General features: G+C 56.4%; 1 protein-coding gene across 4 annotated transcripts; it reads left to right on the forward strand.

Moving 5' to 3' along the window:
- The first annotated feature begins 12 nt into the window (after positions 1-12).
- PLD3 (phospholipase D family member 3) lies at positions 13-19,307 on the forward strand. Of its 4 annotated transcripts, none has more exons than XM_058674239.1 (13): positions 32-131; positions 8,325-8,402; positions 11,370-11,463; positions 11,570-11,644; positions 11,730-11,872; positions 12,225-12,408; positions 14,180-14,300; positions 14,407-14,534; positions 15,315-15,515; positions 17,616-17,755; positions 18,172-18,337; positions 18,665-18,764; positions 18,871-19,307. In XM_058674239.1, exons 3-13 carry the CDS (start codon positions 11,437-11,439, stop codon positions 19,056-19,058), a joined length of 1,473 nt encoding a protein of 490 aa, XP_058530222.1. In that variant the 5' UTR covers positions 32-131; positions 8,325-8,402; positions 11,370-11,436; the 3' UTR covers positions 19,059-19,307. The 4 variants fall into 4 exon arrangements, with proteins under 4 accessions (XP_004598072.2, XP_058530222.1, XP_058530223.1 ...); XM_058674240.1 differs by having other exon boundaries at positions 39-131; positions 8,325-8,385; XM_004598015.2 differs by lacking the exon at positions 8,325-8,402 and having other exon boundaries at positions 13-131.
- The last annotated feature ends 322 nt before the right edge of the window (positions 19,308-19,629 follow it).

Here is a 19,629-nt window from a genome sequence, read left to right on the forward strand (position 1 = left end):
GCCCCGCCCCCCGGCGCGTCCCGCAGTGCCTCCCGAGTGCGCCTGCGCGCAGGTGGGGTTGGCCTGGAGGCGCTGCAGCCTGGGCAGGTGACTGCGGGGCTCCGGTCCCGAGCGGGAGACGCGGATTGCAGGTACGGTGCGGGCTCGGCTGTCCGTGCTTGGGTTTGCATCCCTCCCCTCCTGTCGTCCTGGCCACAGCGTGCCGTCATCTCCTTGTGTCGCCTTGTGTCTTTGTGTCATCTTTCCTTTGAAAAACCCCGGCTTTTTGGCAGCGTCGTCACGGACCCCCAGCGTTCGCGGCACCTACATTGCCCTGGGGTCCCCTCTGACAGCCAGCATCCACGCCTGCTGAGTCCCGTTTGCGCCTCTCATCTTCCTTCCGTCCTTGCACCCAGTGGGGTCCCCGAGCCCCCTTCAGTGCTATGGGCAGCCCCTCTGGGTAGCCCTAGGCCGCCTCCCCACAGCCCTTTCTCATCCGGGAGGAGCGTGTCTGGTGACAGGCGCAGTGGCATGGGAGGGCTCCTGTGCTGGGTAACCGTGTCACTCGCTTGCATCCAGTCACCTTCATCCCCTCCTCACGGTCACCCTCCTCCTAACCCAGCTGGCTGCCTTGGCCATTCCCGGCCATATTCCTGGCTTCTGTCTACACAGGAGCTGGGCCACCCCCGTGAGCTACTGTGTCACCGTACCTTAGGGGGTGACGATCTGTCAGCCATCAAGGGCCTTACTCTCAGTCTTTCTCCCCTTACCTGGCTGGGTGGAGGGATCTCCACCCTCAAAAATGAAGATGGGGGGGTGTTGGGCGACATTCTAGGGTTAGCAGAGACCCTCCCTGGCCTTCTAGCATTGGGGGTACAGAGGGATGAGACACTCCTGTCCCCCCCCCATACACACACACACATTGGCTGAGACTTTGTTTCTGGCACCCTAGGGAGAAGTGAGGCTCTCACTCAGCTTGCTCTGGGAAGGCAGGGAGCCCAGAGGTAAGCAGCTAGAATACCCTGACCCACCTTGGTCCTGGCCCCTGGCTTAAAACCTGCATGAGCTGGGGCTGGTGTCTTCCTTAGGCTTCCCTCACTGCATCTCAACGTGAGAATGGAAACAAGCCATTCGCAAAACGAATATTTCTCTTTTTATTCTTTTTTTTTTTTTTTTAATTGGAAAGGCAGATTTACAGAGAGAAGGAGAGACAGAAAGATCTTCCATCCACTGGTTCACTCTCCAAATGTCCGTGATGGCTGGAGTTGAGCCAATCCAAAGCCAGAAGCCTCGTCTAGGTCTCTCACACTAATGCATGGTCCCAAGGTTTTGGGCCGTCCTCCACCTCTTTCCCAGGCCACAGGCAGGGAGCTGGAAGGGAAGTGGAGCAGCTGAGACACGAACCAGCACACAGATGGAATCCTGACACTTCAAGGAGAGAATTAATTAATTGAACCATCATGCTGGACCCTCAACAAATACTTCTTAAGCATGAGCCTCTGACCCGACACTGCTGGGCGCTAGGGATGTGTCAGTGAACTCCAAGCCCTGCAGGGTTTTCCATTGTCACGGGGCTGAGAGGCAGTGGGCGAACAGGTAAGTACAGGATCTGATGCAGTCGGAGGGGGAGGGGACGTACCCGGACAGGGATGTATGATATTTTTCTCACCTACTGGGTCATTCCCAGGTGCCCACAAGAGCCAGGATGAGTCAGGAGCCCAGAAGTCAACTCCGATCTCCCTTGGCGGGGGTTCGGAGGGGAGCAAGGGCACCTAGAATTTGAGCCACCCTCTGCAAAGGTATGCAATAGCCAGAAAATTCCATTGGAAAGGGCCGTTTGTTTTATTTTTTCTTGGAAAGGCAGATTTACAGAGAGAAAGGGAGACAGAAAGATCTTCCATCCACTATTTTACTCCCTAAATGGCCGCAATGGCTAGAGCTGTGCTGATCCAAAGCCAGGAGCCAGGCGCTTCTTCTGGGTCTCCTGTGTGGGTGTATGAAGAGTGGTGAGGCAGCGTGCAAAGGGACTTGGTCACAGACTGGGGTCAGAGCATACCTGGAACAGTTAAACCGCAGCCCAGAGGTCAGTTCCTGATGGCGGACAAGAACTGAGTACCGAAGGCTGAGGATGTGAGAGGCCTGGCGAGCTGCGGGACAGACGGGGCCTAAGCAGAGTGGAGCCATTGCAGGATTTGGAGCGCACAGAGATGTTAGAGCCTCCCTCGGAACTTCTGCTCATTATGGGCTGGCAGCTGTGGGGGAAGGCGAGCCAGCATCACCTGCCTCCAGCCACATTCACACATCCTTTCTGTTTGAAGCAAGCTGCGGACCCCGTCAGAGATGTGGGGTAGTGACCATACTGGAGGGTCCTTACGTCCAATCGTCACAGGGTTCAGGTGCAGTCAGACCGGAAGGGTGGGCAGCCGCAGCTGCATCATTCGCCAGGTGTGAGTTCCCTTCGCGGGGGCAGCAGGGCCTTCCAAGGGGCTGCTGTGGGAATGATCTGCACAACAGGGAGCCTGGCCTTGGTCTCCCCACCCCCACTATCAATGCTTGCCCAGGCCCCGCCCCCTGCACTGTGGCTGGCTGGCTTCTCTCTTATTTTTTTTTCCCTTATTGGAAAGGTAAATCTACAGAAAAGAAGAGATAAAGATTGTCCATCCACTGTTTTCCTCCCCAGGTGGCCTCAATGGTCGGAGCTGAGCCAAAGCCAGGAGCCAGGAGCTTCTTCCAGGTCTCCCACACGGGTGCAGGGTCCCAAGGCTTTGGGCCATCCTCTACTGCTTTCCCAGGCCACAGGCAGAGAGCTGGATGGGAAGTGGAGCAACCAGGACACAATCCCGGTGCCCATGTGGGATCCTGACATTTGAAGGGAGAGGATTAGCTAATTGAGCCATTGCACCGGGCCCAGCTAGGTCTTTCCCCAGACACATTGATTTAGTGTGCCGCTTTGTTGACCCCTGAACTGACGCAAGCGTGCACTGTCCTGGCACAGAAGCAAGTTCTGGGTTCACACTCCCACCGCCTGGCCAAGACCATGGCACCTGCACAGGGTGATCCCCCCGAGGCTGTCCCCTTGCCTGGGAAATGGGGCTCTTAGCGTTCAGGCTTGGCTTGTGATTTCCTTTGAGGTTTTTTTTTTTTTTTTTTTTTTTAAGAATTAATGGGTTACTTGATTTGAAAGGCAAAGTGACAGATTTTGCATCTGCTGGTTCACACCCCAGGTGGCCCAAGAGCCAGCCAGAGCTGGACCAGGCTGAAGGCAGGAGCTTGCTGGACATCTCCAGCCTGCATGGTGGGACCGTCCTCTGTGGCCTTCCCGGAAGACTCAGCGGGAGCTGACTGGAAGCAGCATCATAACTGGTGCCAGTGCCACTCTCATTTTTATTTTTTATTTACTTAAAAGAGACCCAAATCTTCCATCCCCTGGTCCATTCCCCAAAAGCATGCAATAGCTAAGCCAGGCCTGCAGCCTGTGGGGCAGAGACGCCTGACACCTCCGTTGCTAGGACAGGGCTTGTCATTGAACAGGTGCTGGCTCGACATTAGTCACTGACCCCCGAGCACCTCACCTGTGCTGCCCCTACACTCGGCCAGCACAGTGGTGACTGAGGTGGGCCAGCCTTGCCCTCAGAGGGCTGCCCGTCCAGTGGCGCAGATGGGCAGGCCTGCAATGGTGGATGCATGTACAGTGCGGGCACAGAGAGGCCCAGCAGATGGTGGGCACCCAGAGGGGTGAGATGCCTGGCCAGTCTGGAGGATCAGGAGAGCTTCCTGGAGGAGATGGCACATGATCGGGCAAGGTGCCAAGGAGGATGGCCAGAGTGGGAGATTAGGGCATTGAGGCCGGGGGGAATCAGGGAAGTCTTCCTGGAGGAGGTGGCATCTAGGCTGAGACCTGGCAGTGGGAACCTGGAGTAGGAGGAGGAGGAGTGGGGACCACCACGGGATCCCCAGAGGTGGTGCTCAGGGTAGAGGGCTTTGAGTTCAGAGAGGGGATCTGAAGCCATGATGGTGAGGGCAGAATGTCTATGAGGTCTGTCCACAGAGGACGCAGCAGAGCAAGGTAAGAAGTTTGCTTTGGTGTGAGGTCAGTGCGGGAGGGCTGTGGAAGGGTTCTGAGTGGGCATGACACAGTTTAGGTTTTTTTTTTTTTTTTTTTTTGAGTGCCATGCAGAAGTATTCACCATTTGTGGTTAAGGGGGTTTTGTAACCTATTTCAGTTTTTGCCAATCTTTACTTGAAAGGCAAAGAGAGGGAGACAAGAGTCGGGGCTAGGCCAAAGCCAAGAGCCTGGAACTCCATCCGGGTCTCCCGCATGTGTGGCCGCACCCCAAGTACTGCAGCCATCCCCTGCTGCATCCTGGAGTGGACCTTAAGGGAAAGCTGGGTTTCCACTTCTTGCCGCCTCAGGGCCAACTCACACTTCACCAAGCCCCCACCCCTCCTTGCTTTTCTGCCTCAGGCATCTTCTCTTCCTGGGAAGTCACCTAGCCATTCAAATAAAGGATCTGCTGCTAAAAACAAAAAAGCAATTTGCAGCACCCATGTTCTGCTTCGTGTAGCCTTTGCTTCCACAACAACAGGGAAACCTCAGCTCCTTCCAGGGACCATTTCCACAAGCGGCCACTGGGGGGCGCACAGCATCACCGCCCGGTGCCGCCTGCAGCCGCCTCCTAGACTCCAGCCAACCTTGGCTCTGACAAAGATGCCACCAGCCGGGGACACCAGCTGCTTGTCATCTAAAGTCCTCAAAGAAGGCCGAGCCTGGGGGCTGGAGGAGGGAGTCAGATACAGACTTAGCTCCCTGAGGGAGTTTATTCGCTGCTGTGAAAGTGTCTTGGGGGACCTGGCACCTTGGTAGCCTAAAGTCCTCACCTTGAACACGCCAGGATCCCTTATGGGCGCCAGTTCTAATCCCAGCAGCCCTGCTTCCCATCCAGCTCCCTGCTTGTGGCCTGGGAGAGCAGTCGAGGACGGTCCAAAGCCTTGGGACCCTGCACCAGCGTGGGAGACCTGGAAGAGGCTCCAGGCTCCTGACTTTGGATCGGCTCGGCTCTGGCCATTGAGGCCGCTTGGGGAGTGAATCAATGGACAGAAGATCTTCCTATCTGTCTCTCCTGCTTTCTGTATAACTGACTTTCCAATAAAATAAGTAAATAAATCTTCAGAAAAAAAAAAAAAAGAAGGAAAAGGAAGTGTCCTGGGGCCATACGGCTCTCACGCATAACCTGTGTACCTAACATCTGCCTCCCACGAGCCATCTTGTTGACCACTCTGCAATATTTTGATGGCGATGACTTTGGAGTGTAAAGATTTATTTATTTTGGAACTGGTACAATGGCTCAACTAGCTAATCCTCTACTCTGGGACACCAGCACCCTGTATGGACACCAGCTTATGTCCCAGCTGCCCCACTTTCCCTCCATCTCCCCACTTATGACCTGAGAAAGCAGTGAAGGATGGCCCGAGTCCTTGGGCTCCTGTACCCACATGGAAGACCCAGAGGAGGCTCTTGGCTGCTGGCCTCAGATTGGCTCAGCTCTGTGTGTTGCAGCTATTTGCGGAGTAAACCAGCAGATGAAAGATCTATTTCCTCTCTCTCTAAATTTGTCTTTCTTTTTTTTTTTTTTTTAAAGATTTATTCATTTTATTACAGCCAGATATACACAGAGGAGGAGACACAGAGAGGAAGATCTTCCATCCGATAATTCACTCCCCAAGTGAGCCGCAACGGGCCAGTGCGCGCCGATCCGAAGCCGGGAACCCGGAACCTCCTCCAGGTCTCCCACGCGGGTGCAGGGTCCCAATGCATTGGGCCGTCCTCAACTGCTTTCCCAGGCCACAAGCAGGGAGCTGGATGGGAAGTGGAGCTGCCGGGATTAGAACCGGTGCCCAAATGGGATCCTGGGGCTTTCAAGGCGAGGACTTTAGCCGCTAGGCCACGCAGCCGGGCCCTAAATTTGTCTTTCAAATATTTTTTTTTCTTTTCTCTCTCTCTCTCTCTTTTTTTTTTTTTTTTTTTTTTTTTGCTTTTTAGATGTATTTATTTATTTTATTTGGAAGTCAGATAAGAGAGAGGAGGAGCAACAGAGAGGAAGATCGGCCGTCCATTGATTTACTCCCCAAGTGGCTGAAACAGCCAGAGCTGAGCCGATCTGAAGCCAGGAACCTGGAGCCTCTTCTGGGTCTCCCACGTGGGTGCAGGGTCTCAAGGTTTTGGGCTGTCCTTGACTGCTCTCCCAGGCCACAAGCAGGGAGCTGGATGGGAAGCAGGGCTACTGGGATTAAAACCGGCACCCATCTGGGATCCCAGCATGTGCAAGGCGAGGACTTTCACTGCTAGGCTACTGTGCCAGAACTTTTTAAATTTTTTTTTATTTATTTCAAGGAGAGAATGGCAGAGAGAGAGAGAGATCTTCCATCTCTGGTTCCCTCCCCCAGGGTAGCCTGAAGCCAGGGCCTGGAACACCGTCCAGGTCTCCAGTGTAGATAGCAGTGGCCTAAGCACTAGGGCTGCTTTCTGCTGCCTTCCCAGGCGCATTAACAGGGAGCTGCATGACAGGTGGAGCAGCCGGCACTGCGATACGGGATGCCAGCGTCACAGGAGGCAGCTTAACACACTGCACCACAAGGCTGGCCCCACAGTCAGTATTCTGAATCATCTCACAGCACAGAGGATGGATGTGTGGCTCCAAGGAGGGATCTGAAGCTGGGGCCATGGGACTCTGAAACCTCACCCCACCTCCTGATGGGTCTAAGATGGGAGGAGGCCAGTGGGGCTCAGAGAAGACCACCCCCTCCATCCTGCATCGAAGGTCCCTGGGCAAGAATATAGCAGAGGTGGACCTTGACCCCTTCTGTCTCAGCCACTGCCAGTGGAGGAAAGGCCAGATCCTGCAGGGGTGAGCAGCCGGGAACTGTGACCAGCACATGTCTCCGCAGCCACAGCACCATCTTCCTCTTTGGTGGTGTGCAGGGCCGCATGCACTGGGAACTTGGGTTTCCTGTGGGCTAGGAGCGGATGGTGCTTTCTGGCCTGGATGCACCCCGTGTTGCTGAACAAGCAGAACACAGGGTCTGAGTGCTGGTACACTGGAGCTCTGGGGTTCTGGGGGCAGGGACACGGAGATGGGGTGCGGGCAGTAGCCGGGTCCCAGATGCCTGGGCCCAGCCTGCCCTGCTCCCCCTGCAGGAAGCTAGAACTGAGGGCAGAACCAGGCCCCAAACCCGCACACTCTGATACGCAATGCTATAAGGAAGCACCTGTTGTCTTTACGGCTATGACATACACCCACGGTTGTTAGGCCCTAGAAACAGTCTTGCTTATTTGAAAGGGAGAGGGACAGACAGAAAGATCTCCCATCTGCTACTTCACTTTCCAAATTGCCACCGCTTTGGGGCCGTGGTAGGCTGAATCCAGGAGTCTAAGGCCAGGAACTTCACCCCTGTCTCACACGTGGGTGGCAGGGGCCTACATTCTTGGCCCTTCTCAGGCAACTTCTCAGGTGTACTATCAGGGAGCTGGATGGGAAATGCAATAGCCACTGGCTCGGTAAGGGGCAGCTTAGGTGGCCATGTTGAGACCCCCCTAGACACCGAGGGCCACCCTACCACAGACTCGGGAGCTGAAAATCACAGAAACATGGTTGTCCAACTCTGGCATCTACAGTCAAGGCGTCAGCAGGGTGGTGCCAGGCTTTGTTCCCTCTTCCTGGGGACTCCGGGCGCCCCTGAGCTGCTCCAGCCACCTCCCCTGCTCTCTGCTCGCCTGAGCACATGGCCACAGGTGTGTTTCTTCAGAGTGTGGCCTGGTTCGGATCGCCAAGGAGGTTCTGACCTCAGGCTTTGAAATGCGACCATCCCTGCAGATCAGCTCACGTGTGCACACCAGCACCCCACATCAGACAATGCCTTTGTGGAGAGCAGTGCCTTTCAGTCCGCCATGGCACCTGAGGCTGGGACTGCACCCTGCACCCTGTACCAGTGACCCCTGCCTAATCACCCGACTCCAGGCTCTGCCCGTGACCCTCCAGCCCCCGCCCCAGTGGATACACACCTCATCCGGCCCAGACACATTCCTGCCTCAGCGTTGGCACCCCCTGTCCCCTCCACCCACCTGTCCTGTCCTCCCTGTCCCTCTTACCTAATGACCGTCCCACCCGCTGCCCCTTCTCTCAGAAGTACCTGCTACCTTCTGGCACATCCACGAATGGACTTGCTTACTCCCCATCTTCCTCACGCCTACCTTGGCTCGCGCATCCCTGGTCTCTGCCATCCTGGGTGACCCATCAGTATCTGGAGAGACATGCTCGATGACCATGGTTACCATGCCCATTTTACAGATGGGGAGGCTGAGAACGGAGGTCACTACGGCAAGGTCCAGCAACCACACAAGTGCCGAAGGTCAGGTTCATTCGCAGGTATCTAGCCCCAGTCGCCCCCGGCACTAACCACCTCCCCAAGTGCCACCCCCTTTCCCCCCCAAGCTTTATGTGTATTACTTTGATGATAATAAAAGCCCACAATCACAGGCTCAGAACTGCTGGGCATTTGAAAGCTGAAAGGCCACTTGGGCTCGGACAGCCTGTCCACTCCCCAGCTGTTGGGGGCTTCTTCAGGGGGGGACATCACAGTTCTCTGGGTCCTGTCCACTCAGATATCGGGATTCATCCTGGTATCATGCCACCCACTGTGGCAACCCCAGATTCCTAAATAAACACTTCTTGCCAATGCCTTCAGAATGAAACTAACTTCAACTTGGCCTGCCGCCCCGGCCTCATGGTCAGCATCCTGCAAGACTGGCGCCTGTTCCTCCTGCTGACCCCGAAGGCCACTTTTGCTGAAGGTGTTTCCTCATCCTTCATAAGATCGTAGGGGGATCTCGCAGGCTCTGCACTGGACAGTCTGGGCTCCAACACTCAGTGGTAATGACAGTGGTAGTGGTTCTAAGTTAGCCTTTACAAACAGGGCTGGATCTTGGGATGAGGAGGGAACCTAGCCCTCTTTTGTTTTAGTCTTTTTTTTTTTCAAAGATTTATTTATTTTTATTGGAAAGTCAGATACACAGAGAGGAGGAGAGACAAAGAAGAAGGTCTTCCATTTGATGATTCACTCCCAAAGTGGTCACAACAGTTGAAGCTGAGCCAATCCAAAGCCAGGAGCTGCTTCCGGGTCTCCCACGTGGGTACAGGGTCCCAAGGCTTTGGGCCATCCTTGACTGCCTTCCCAGGACACAAGCAGGGAGCTGGATGGGAAGTGGGGCTGCCAGGACACAAACCAGTGCCCTCATGGGATCCCAGCACATGCAAGGCGAGGACTTTAGCCACTAGGCTACTGTGCCAGTCCTTGCAATTTTCTTTTAAATTAAAAAATAAACACTTCTTGCCAATGCCTTCAGAATGAAACTAAATTCAACTTAGTTTAAACAAGATTAAATATGATTTTTATTGGAAAGGCAGATTTACAGAGAGGAGGAGATAAAGATCTTCCAGCTGCTGGTTCACTCCCAAATGGCTACAACAGCTGGAGCTGAGCTAATCAGATTGCAGAAGCCAAGAGTTTTCTCCAGATTTCCCACATGGGTGCAAGAGCCCAAGGACTTGGTCCCTCCTTCATTGCTTTCCCCAGCCACAAGCAGGGAGCTGGATGGGAGGTGGAGCAGCCAAGGCAGGAACTGGCACCCATATGGGATTTGGCACTTGCAGGCAGAAAACCTGTTGAGCCATCGCACCAGCCCCTGAAATTTTCTTTTTGAAAATCCCAGTTAGACAACAAAGTCCTGATTCATTTGGGAAAAAAACTCTTCGTTTGTTTATCGATGATGTATTTGAAAGGCTCAGAGAGATCCCCCCTTGCGCCAGCAGCAGAGCAGGGCTTAGCCAGACTGGAGCCGAGAGCTTGGAACTCAGGGCTGGTCTCTCTCGATGCTTGGACCTGGTGCCTCCTAGGGTGCACATGAGCAGGAAGCTGGGAGCCAGGACTTGCACCCAGCCACTGGGATACTGGACTGTGGGCCTCCCAAGCCCTTCTTAATCACTGTGTCAAATGACCCGATTTTTCACAATTAAAAAAAAAAAAGCTTTTAACAAAGGCAGTTCTGACACCCCCCACCTCCCTACAGGCTGTTGCATTTCCTGCGGAGGCTTCCCAGGGTGAGGTGGGGCTGGTGGGGGGTTGGGGGAACACACACACTTGAGGCCGCATGGGATCAGCAGGTGCTGACTCAAGGTCTCCCCCAAGCCCCGCCCCAGCTTTGCTCTTTCTTGGTGGCATGGGAGGGTCTCCCACTTCTCTCAGCTGTGGCCATAAAGCCTGATGGGGGGATGGAAGTTAGGACCCAGAAGCATGGATCTAAAAAAAAAAAAAAAAAAAGATTAAATATGGTTTCATCCCTGTTCAAATATGAGTTGGCTTAAAAAAAACCATCCAGCCAGACGATCAGAGAAAATCCTCCATGGCTCCCCTCACCCTTCTCTCCTACCCCACAGCGTGGGCTCTGCCTTCTGTCCGCCCTATCGCTGTGTTTCTCCATCCCATTATTCAGCCTTGTATAAGCGACCTCATTATCATGTGTACGTTGATGTTTTTGACTAGGGAATATATGCCCATGGTGCAAAACCCACGAGGTTGGTGGACAAGGGAAAGGCGTGGGGCTCCTTTCTCTCGTCATCTGGGGCCTCCCTGCCTTACAGGGGTGTTGCGAGGGGGCTGGACGGCAAGCCCATCCCCAACCCACTCTTAGCCGTACATCGCTCCCCCTACCCCTGCCACCTCACTGCAGCGAGCTGGGGCCCAGGCGTGCACTGCGCAGGCTCCGCTGCAGTGGGCAGGGCTTTGGCCGGACCCGCCCCCTCCCACCCCTGTTGAGCCTGTTGGGGCAGAAGCTGGGGCCCCACCGAGGTAGCAGCAGCTGCACACCAGGAGTAAGACCCCCCGGGCGGAGGTGGGGGGGGTGCTGGGAGGTGACCATGGAAGCGGGGTGGAGAGAATGGGTCGAGGGGGTGGCTGGGAGACTCCGATGGTTCCGGGCTGGCTGGTCAGACGGCTACCTGGGTGCCAGGCACCTGGTAGAGGTACCCACGCCGCGGAGTAGGAACAGGCACAATGAGGAGCCACAAGGACCTCAGCCGGGGCTTTCCAAAAGGGAGCTCGGAAGAATGGAAGGGGGTGTGGAGGGGAGCAGGGAGGATGCCGTAAAGGAATGGGAAGAAAGCGGAGGGGTTGGGGCGGGTGGCATTTCAAAATCTTCACTGACTAGCAGTTGTCAGGTTCCTCCTTTGAGGGTGTCAGGCCTGGGTGTCAGTGGCCCTCGTGCTCATGAGCTCCCGGGGTGCCATCTGTCCGCGGGCCCCCAAGCACCTCACACGGTGCCTGTTTTTGTTCCCTAGCTGGGAGACCCCAACACACCCACCTTGCTTGCCTGAACCCCAGGGATTCCCCCTTCCACCAGGCAACATGAAACCTAAACTGATGTACCAGGAGGTAAGTGGGTGGGGGGCTGGGGGGAGTGCTGGGTGCAGAGGACAGAGAAAGGGCACCCTTCAGCCAATCCCCTCCCCCATCACCACCCTCGCTCCTGGTCCTGCAGCTGAAAGTGCCTGCTGAGGACCCCGCCAGCGAGCTGGCCATCAGTGAGCTTGAGGCATGGAAGGCTGCGGAGAAGGTAAGAGCTGTCCACCGCCTCCAGTCTCTCTCGGGGACTGGCTGGGGCACCCGCTGCCAATTGACCCCCTTGTCCTCCCCGACAGAAAGCCCGCTGGGTCCTGCTGGTTCTCATCCTGGCTGTGGTGGGCTTCGGGGCCCTGATGACTCAGCTCTTTCTCTGGGAATACGGAGACTTACATCTGTTTGGGCCCAACCAGCGTCCTGCCCCCTGCTATGACCCCTGCGAGTAAGTGGGGAAGGGTGGGCAGGTGGGGAGCCAGGGAGCGGGCAGATATACACTGAGCACTCCACTCCACCACACCCAATGCAGTGACAGATCTAGAAGGTTGCCCACCCCCACCCACACCCCCAGGCCCTGTTTCCATGGCAGCCACAGCGTCATCATCCCTCCTGGTCTCTAAACGGACGGCATGCTCACAGGCTCTTCCACCCACCCGCATGCACAGACACATACAGGCACACAGACTCATGGGAACAGGTGCCCGGGGCAGGCACAGCCCCCACATCGTCCCTTGCAGATAGGTCAGAGGCCTCTGCCCCTGTGGCTGACCATCCCCCAAACCCCATCCATCCCCCAGGGCAGTGCTGGTGGAGAGCATTCCCCAGGGCCTCGACTTCCCCAATGCCTCCACAAGTAACCCGTCCACCAGCCAGGCCTGGCTAGGCCTGCTCGCCGGCGCCCACAGCAGCCTGGACATCGCCTCCTTCTACTGGACCCTCACTAACAATGACACCCACACGCAGGAACCTTCCGCCCAGCAGGTACCTGGAAATGGAGAAGGGGGTGGTGGAGGGATGAAGGGGTGGCAGGTGGGCGTGTCCTACAGGTGTTTGGAAGCAAGTTTTTTTTTTTTTCTTTTAAGATTTATTTGCTTTTATGGAAAGGCAGATTTATAGAGAGAAGAAGAGACAGAAAGATCTTCATCCACGAGTTCAAATGGCCACAATGGCTGGAGCTCTGAAGCCAAGAGCTGCTTTCGGGTCTCCCACGTGGGTGCAGGGTTCCAAGACTTTGGGCCGTCCGCTGCTTTCCCAGGTCACAATCAGAGAGCTGGTTTGGAAGTGATAAAACCAGGACACAGACTGGCACCCATTGGGATGCCACACCTGGAGGTAGAGGATTAGCTAGTTGAGCCATTGTGCCAGCCCCAGAAACAGCTATTTTCACAGGACCCTCTGGGCCGGGGATATTTGTCATGATCTTCTAGAAGCCCCAGACATTGGGGTTTGGTTATGAAGGATGAGACGAGAACAACAGGTGTTATGCGCCCACAAGCTGCCCTTGATAAAGAAATGCAAGAAACGGTGGGCTCACGTAGGACGCGTGACCTCACATGGGTCCCTGTTCCTTTCAGGCTTCGGTGGGATCCTCAGTAAAATGGGGCCAACAGATCCACACAGATCTTAGGCCGTAGAGCTGAGGTCTTAGCAGCTAGAGCCGGCCTTCTGTAGGCCTGGCCAGTTCCCCTGTCCTCTTCATACAAGCCTAAAAACACAGAAGAGTTTCAGGAAAGGCACAGGTTGCCAAGGAGGCCAGCTAGCCCTGGCCACTGGAAACTGCTGGAAACTGCAATGAAGTCTTTCTGCTTTCTTCTCCTGCTGGCCTCTGTTGAGGGCCAAGGGGACTTAAAATGTAGGACCCCAGCAGGGTTGCTAAAGCTCGGCCTATGAACAATAGTGGTGAAAGTTAAAGCACACGGGCGTGACCACTCCCTGCCAGACCCCTGGCTGGTGGCTGCAGGCTCGCAGGTGCACTGATGCACAATCCAGGTTCAAATCCTTACCTGTGCTGACTTCTCCTGCTGTGGCCTCGTCCACGGCCTGGGGACAGTGAGCAGAGACCAGCTCACAGCCTGCCTCATCACTGTGCGAATTTAGCAACCATGGGAGACCCGCAGGGGTACGTGGGCCACAGCAGCCTCTGGCTGTCACAGGCCTGACATCATGCAATGGAATCTTCCTGGAGCCCTCCCCTTCCCCCGGCCTGAGCCCCACCACCAACATCCGGGTGGTACTTAAAGGTGCCTGCCCCGACGCTCCTGATGCTGGATCTTGGGACAGTACCCAGAGGGAACTTGGGTCAGGGAAGGGCCGTGCATTCAGTCCATTGGTTTGGGACACTCCCATCATGTGTCAGAGCACCTGAGCTTGAGTTCCAGCAACTCTCCTGCTTGCTAATGGGGACCATGCAAGAAGCAGCTGTTGGCTTGGGGCATTGAGTCCTGGTTTCTGGCCTCCTGGGATTTGGCCTGGCCTGGCTCTAGAAGTTACAGGCCAGTTGGAAGATTGATATTTCCATCTCACTGGCTCCCTCTGCCTTCCAAATAAATAAATGTAAAATCTGGGAAAAAAAAATAAAAGGCCTGGGTAGGGGTCTCAGTGTGTGCGAGCATGACAAAGCAGCTGAAGCTGCAATATTATAATCTATAGAGATGGCAGCTCCCAGAGGCCACTGCAGCCCCATTGGTAGTCAGTGACACGTGGGGCTGGGGCATGGCCTGCCCAGCCCCTCAGAGCTTTCCCATCCCTGCAGGGTGAGGAGGTCCTACGGCAGCTGCAGAGTCTGGCACCGCGGGGTGTGAAGGTGCGCATTGCTGTGAGCAAGCCCAGTGGGCCGCAGCCACAAGCTGACCTGCAGGCCATGCTGCAGAGTGGTGAGCTGGGGACTGCGACGGCCTGCCTTGGTGATGGTGGTGGGTGGGACTCTTGGTCCTGGTGCTGCCCAAGCTGACTTCTGACCTCGGCTCCTGTCCATCGCAGGCGCCCAGGTGCGCATGGTGGACATGCAGAAGCTGACCCACGGCGTCCTGCACACCAAGTTCTGGGTGGTGGACCAGACCCACTTCTACCTGGGCAGTGCCAACATGGACTGGCGCTCACTGACCCAGGTCTGCCTGCACAGCCGACCCACCAGCCCTCCCAAGCCCCCGCCCCCGCCTCCACAGAACATCATTTTTCAATTCCAGCATCCTCTTTACCCAAGGCTGCCTCCCTACACACTCCCCATGGAGCCCAGCTGGCAGCTGCCGGCCCCTCAGCAGCCCTGTCCAGGGTAGTGCTGGGACCCTGAGGGTGATAGAAATGGACCTATCACCCAGAGGGGCCAGGGGGAAGAGGCGTAGGCAGAGAGGTCTGAGCTGTGAAGGGGGAAGCCTGGAGGACTGTAGAAGTTCAGGGGAGGTGGTGATGCCTCTGCTGTCTGGGAGTAGCCTGGGCTGGAATGTGAAAGTGCATTATTCGTTTTCTTAGACGTTTGCCCAGGCCCCTAATCCTACCCACTGTAACTGCGATTGACACATCCCTGATGTCTGCCCTCCCAGCCCCATGGGAAGGCAGGCAAGTGTGTCACTAGCAAGAACCATGAGAGAAGCCCAAGGGACAGTGAGAGCTCAGAGGAAGGCAAGGCAATCCAGGGAGGCTTCTTGTAGGAGGAAGCACATGTGACAAGAACCAAGAATGAGTCAGTTCTGACTCCATGGAGAAAAGAAACGAGATCCTGTGCAGGATCCAGGAGCTCTGGGGCTGTGGGAAGACTGCACAGCAGTCCCATATTCAGGGCTGTCCCAGGACTTTAGACTGACTCAGGGAGGTTAAGCAGGCAGCAGTGAGAGTTGGCAGGGGGCATCCCTGTCTGCCACCCACAGGAGCTCAACTCCACTCTCCCACAGGTGAAGGAGCTGGGCGTGGTCATGTACAATTGCAGCTGTCTGGCCCGCGACCTGACCAAAATCTTCGAGGCCTACTGGTTCCTGGGCCAGGCTGGCAGCTCCATCCCGTCCACCTGGCCCCGCTCCTATGACACCCGCTACAACCAGGAGACACCCATGGAGATCTGCCTCAACGGGACCCCTGCCCTGGCCTACCTGGCGGTGAGTCCCAGCTACGCGCATGCCCGGGACCACAGACCGTGATGTATGGCCTCCGTCGACCTCAGACAGGGGAGTGGATCCCTGACCATCCTCCCTGACCATCCATCCTTAGTCTCATCCATCTAAGAAATGGGTTGGTGGAGGTTTTCCACATCTTCCAGCTTTGGTACACCTTGGTTAGGGGCACTGAGCTCACTGTGTGCCAGTGTGACCACAGGCAGCTGCATCAACTTGAATGAAACTCCGAGAGTGGCAGCCACTGGCTTGCTGTGGCTGCCGGATGGGTCAGCACAGGCAACCACAGTGACTGTCCCTGGGGAGCGCCACGCTGGCTGACGCCCGTTGCTGGTGCTTGGTGCTCCAGACAGGCTGTACTGGTGTTAGTTACTGGGGGTTTCTCAAAGCAGGGATGCCCCAAGCCTCACAGAGGCGCCCCAGCAGGGGAGCACCCTTCACCAAGGTCTCTGGCTGCAAAGTTGTCCCCTGGGATCCCACCTGCTGAGCCTCTGTGTTTGTCCCTGAGAGGCCTGGGGAGCCGAGCAGGGAGCCTGCTGTGACAGCAGGTCCCCGAGGAGCCCAAGGGGGGAAGGCAGCAGATGCAGAGCCGAGGGGCTCAATGCATCTGGAAGCCTCGTCAGAACCCAGGTCCCAGGGTAAAGCAGTGCTGGCATTTCAAGATGAGTGCCAGTTCCAGTCCCCACTGCTCCACATCCTATCCAGCTTCCTGTTAAGGTACCTAAGAAAGCAGTGAAGGATGGCTGGAGTACTTTGGGCCCTGCCACTCATGTAGGTGACACAAGAGAAGCTCCTGGCTTCGACCTGGCCCCGGCCCAGCCCTGGCTGTTGTGGCCATGGGAGAGGTGAGCCAGTGAATGGAATCTCTGACTCTTCCCATCTCTCTAATTTGGCGTTTGAAAGAAAGACAAAAACCCTTGTTCCACGGCCTTTCGCAGTAGCATAGCGGCTAAAGTCCTCGCCTTACACACCTGAGATCCCATATCGGCACTGGTTCTAATCTTGGCAGCCCCACTTCCCATCCAACTCCCTGCTGGAAAAGCAGTTGAGGACGGCCCAAAGCCTTGGGACCCTGCACCCACATGGGAGACCCAAAAGATGCTCCAGGCTCCTGGCTTCAGATCGGCGCAGCACTGGCCATTGAGGCGAATCAGTAGACTGAAGATCTTCCACTTTGTCTCTTCTCCTCTCTGTGTAGAGTCAGGATGCCCTGTGCCATGAGGCCCGAGAGTTTGCCTAAGTTCCCCGGCAAGGCTGTAGGTGCTGGACAGACTGGCAGCTGGATACCACAGCAGAGAGCATAGATGTTGGAACTAAAACGTCTGAGGTCAGATCTTGGATCCAGTTAGAAGCTGTGTGACCTTAGGCGGGACAGTGACCCTCTCTGGGCTGTTATCTGTAGAACAGCCATAGTGTTTGTTCCTTCCCTTCACGGGCTCTTCTGTGACAATCCCCCTCATAGTACAGGCGTCTGTTTTGTCCATCTGTATTGGAAAGGCAGATGACACAGAGAATCTCCCCTGTGTTGGCTCATGCCCAAAATGACCAGGTCTGAACCAAACTGAAGCCAAAAGCCTGGAGCTCCATCCTGGTGTCCCATGTACTTGGTCTGTCTTGGTCCATGGTCTTCCCCAGAGGATTTTTTTTTAAAGATTGATTATTTTATTGGAAAGTCAGAAATACAAAGAGGAAGAGAGACAGGAAGATCTTCTGTCCACTGAGTCACTACTCAAGTGGCCACAATGGCCAGGAGCTTCCTCCAGAAATCCCACGTGGGTGCAGGCTGCCAAAGATTTGGGCTGTCCTCTAGGTGTGCTTTCCCAGGCCACAAGCAGGGAGCTGGATGGGAAGTGGAGTTGCCGGGACACGAACCAGCACCCATATGGGATCCTGGCACTTGCAAGGCGAGGACTTTGGCCACTAAGCTACCATGCTGAGCCCTTCCCCGGCGTTTTTAATGAGGCGTTGGATCCAAAGCAGAATCTAAGGGACTAGTGCCAGTGCCCAGCTGGTGGCTGCAGCTTGGTGCCATCCCCCTGTGGTATGTATCTTGACCAACCCCTTACCTTATCCCTGTCACCCCAGAGTGCTCCCCCACCACTGTGTCCGAGTGGCCGCACCCCAGACCTGAAGGCGCTGTTAAACGTCGTGGACAGTGCCCGGAGCTTCATCTACATTGCTGTCATGAACTACCTGCCCACCATGGAGTTCTCCCACCCGCGCAGGTACAGCTGGGCAGGTGGCAGAGTGGAGAAGCAGGCAGGCAGGGGGCTTGGAGGACTCAGAGAGGTCTTGCGAGGGAGGGGGAGGAATGGGACACTTCATGCAGGAGAGGGGAATGAGACTAAGAGGGGACAGACAAGGGTAAGAATAGCGGGGCTGGGGGATGGAGGCAGGACACGCAGGATAAGGAGTTTGGGGAGGTAGGGCTAGACATGAGATATGGGGTGCAAGAGGGATGGAGCTAAAGTTTTTGAATGTACTGTGGCAGGGCTGGGGGTTGTGATTGAGGCCGAGAAGGGGGTGATGGGGTGTGGGGCTTGTACAAGGTAGGGGGACCGGAAGTCAGCATCGGGAGGGGATGGGCCCAGGCATGGTTCCCAGAGCGGAGGCCCCAGCCATGCCCTGCACGCCGGCCCAGGTTCTGGCCGGCCATCGATGATGGGCTGCGGCGGGCTGCCTACGAGCGCAATGTCAAGGTGCGCCTGCTGGTCAGCTGCTGGGGCCACTCGGAGCCGTCCATGCGCGCTTTCCTGCTCTCCCTGGCGGCCCTGCGTGACAACCACACCCATTCTGACATCCAGGTGGTAAGCGCCGTCATCCCCCCACAACCTCCCCACACACCCCTTGCCAGGACTGTGATCTGAGAGGTAGGTCCCGAGTGGGCGGGGCCTTGGAAAGGAAGCCCCAAGCTGGGGGTGTGGAGTGGCACAGGCTGGGGAGACACCTGCCTCACGTGGCCTGAGGGGCAAAGGGAAGGCTTTGCTGGAAAAGGGCCTTCTTGTCTGTGGTGGTGCCAGGAACTCCATGCTGGCCTCGGAGCTTTCAGGCATCCCAGAGCCCTGGACCCTGAGCTTCCCCAGCTACCTCCCACCCCGCATCTCACACTCCTTCCGGTCCTCCCCTGCCCCCAGAAACTCTTCGTGGTCCCCGCGGATGAGGCCCAGGCCCGGATCCCGTACGCCCGCGTCAACCACAACAAGTACATGGTGACTGAGCGCGCCACCTACATCGGTGCGTGCTGGCCACTGCTGGGGTGGGCAGATGGGAGAAATAGTGGGGTGTCCAGGCCTCCAGGGAGGGGACCCCTTACCACGTGCACCACCCCGCTTCTCCACAGGAACCTCCAACTGGTCTGGCAGCTACTTCTCGGAGACCGCAGGTGCCTCACTGCTGGTGACGCAGAATGGCCATGGAGGCCTGCGAAGCCAGCTGGAGGCCGTGTTCCTGCGGGACTGGGACTCGCCTTACAGCCACGACCTCAGCACCTCGGCCGACAGTGTGGGCAACGCCTGCCGCCTGCTCTGAGGCTCCCTGGGGGCCCTGCGCCCGCACCCCTGTTTCTCTGTGCCCTGGAGTACCTCCACAGGCTCACCCCACCCTGCACTCCTGCCTCAACCTCTGTCCCCGCCGGCTTGATGCGGTGGCCCCAGGACCCAGCAGGGCTGGGGGAGGGATCAGCCCCCAAAGAAGTGGGGGTGCATGCTGGGCCCGGCTCCTGGACCCATCCCGCCTTTTCAGGGCCTGTGATTATATTAAGTAAATAACTTGTCTGTACAGCCTGTGGCCTGAGTGATGTGCAGTGAGTGTCACAGATAGCAGACAGCTGGCATGGGCCTCTGGTGGGAACACTGTAGTGCGTGTGACCACTGTGCCTTGGTATATACTGAACCTGTACCCTGTGGTCTTCATGTAGTGAGCCCTCAGCATGTGATCACTATGTCTTAGTATATACTAAGGCTGCATCCTGTGGTCATCCGGTGCTGAGCCCTCAGTATTTGATCCATACCTGTATTGAACCCTCATCTTCCAATGCCTGCGGGCTGGCATGGACTGAGCACTTGAGTCCCAGCATGGGGTAGGATGAGCTGCCCCTTAA

The sequence above is a fragment of the Ochotona princeps genome, chromosome 16, assembly GCF_030435755.1.
Source record: "Ochotona princeps isolate mOchPri1 chromosome 16, mOchPri1.hap1, whole genome shotgun sequence".
NCBI lineage: Eukaryota > Metazoa > Chordata > Mammalia > Lagomorpha > Ochotonidae > Ochotona > Ochotona princeps.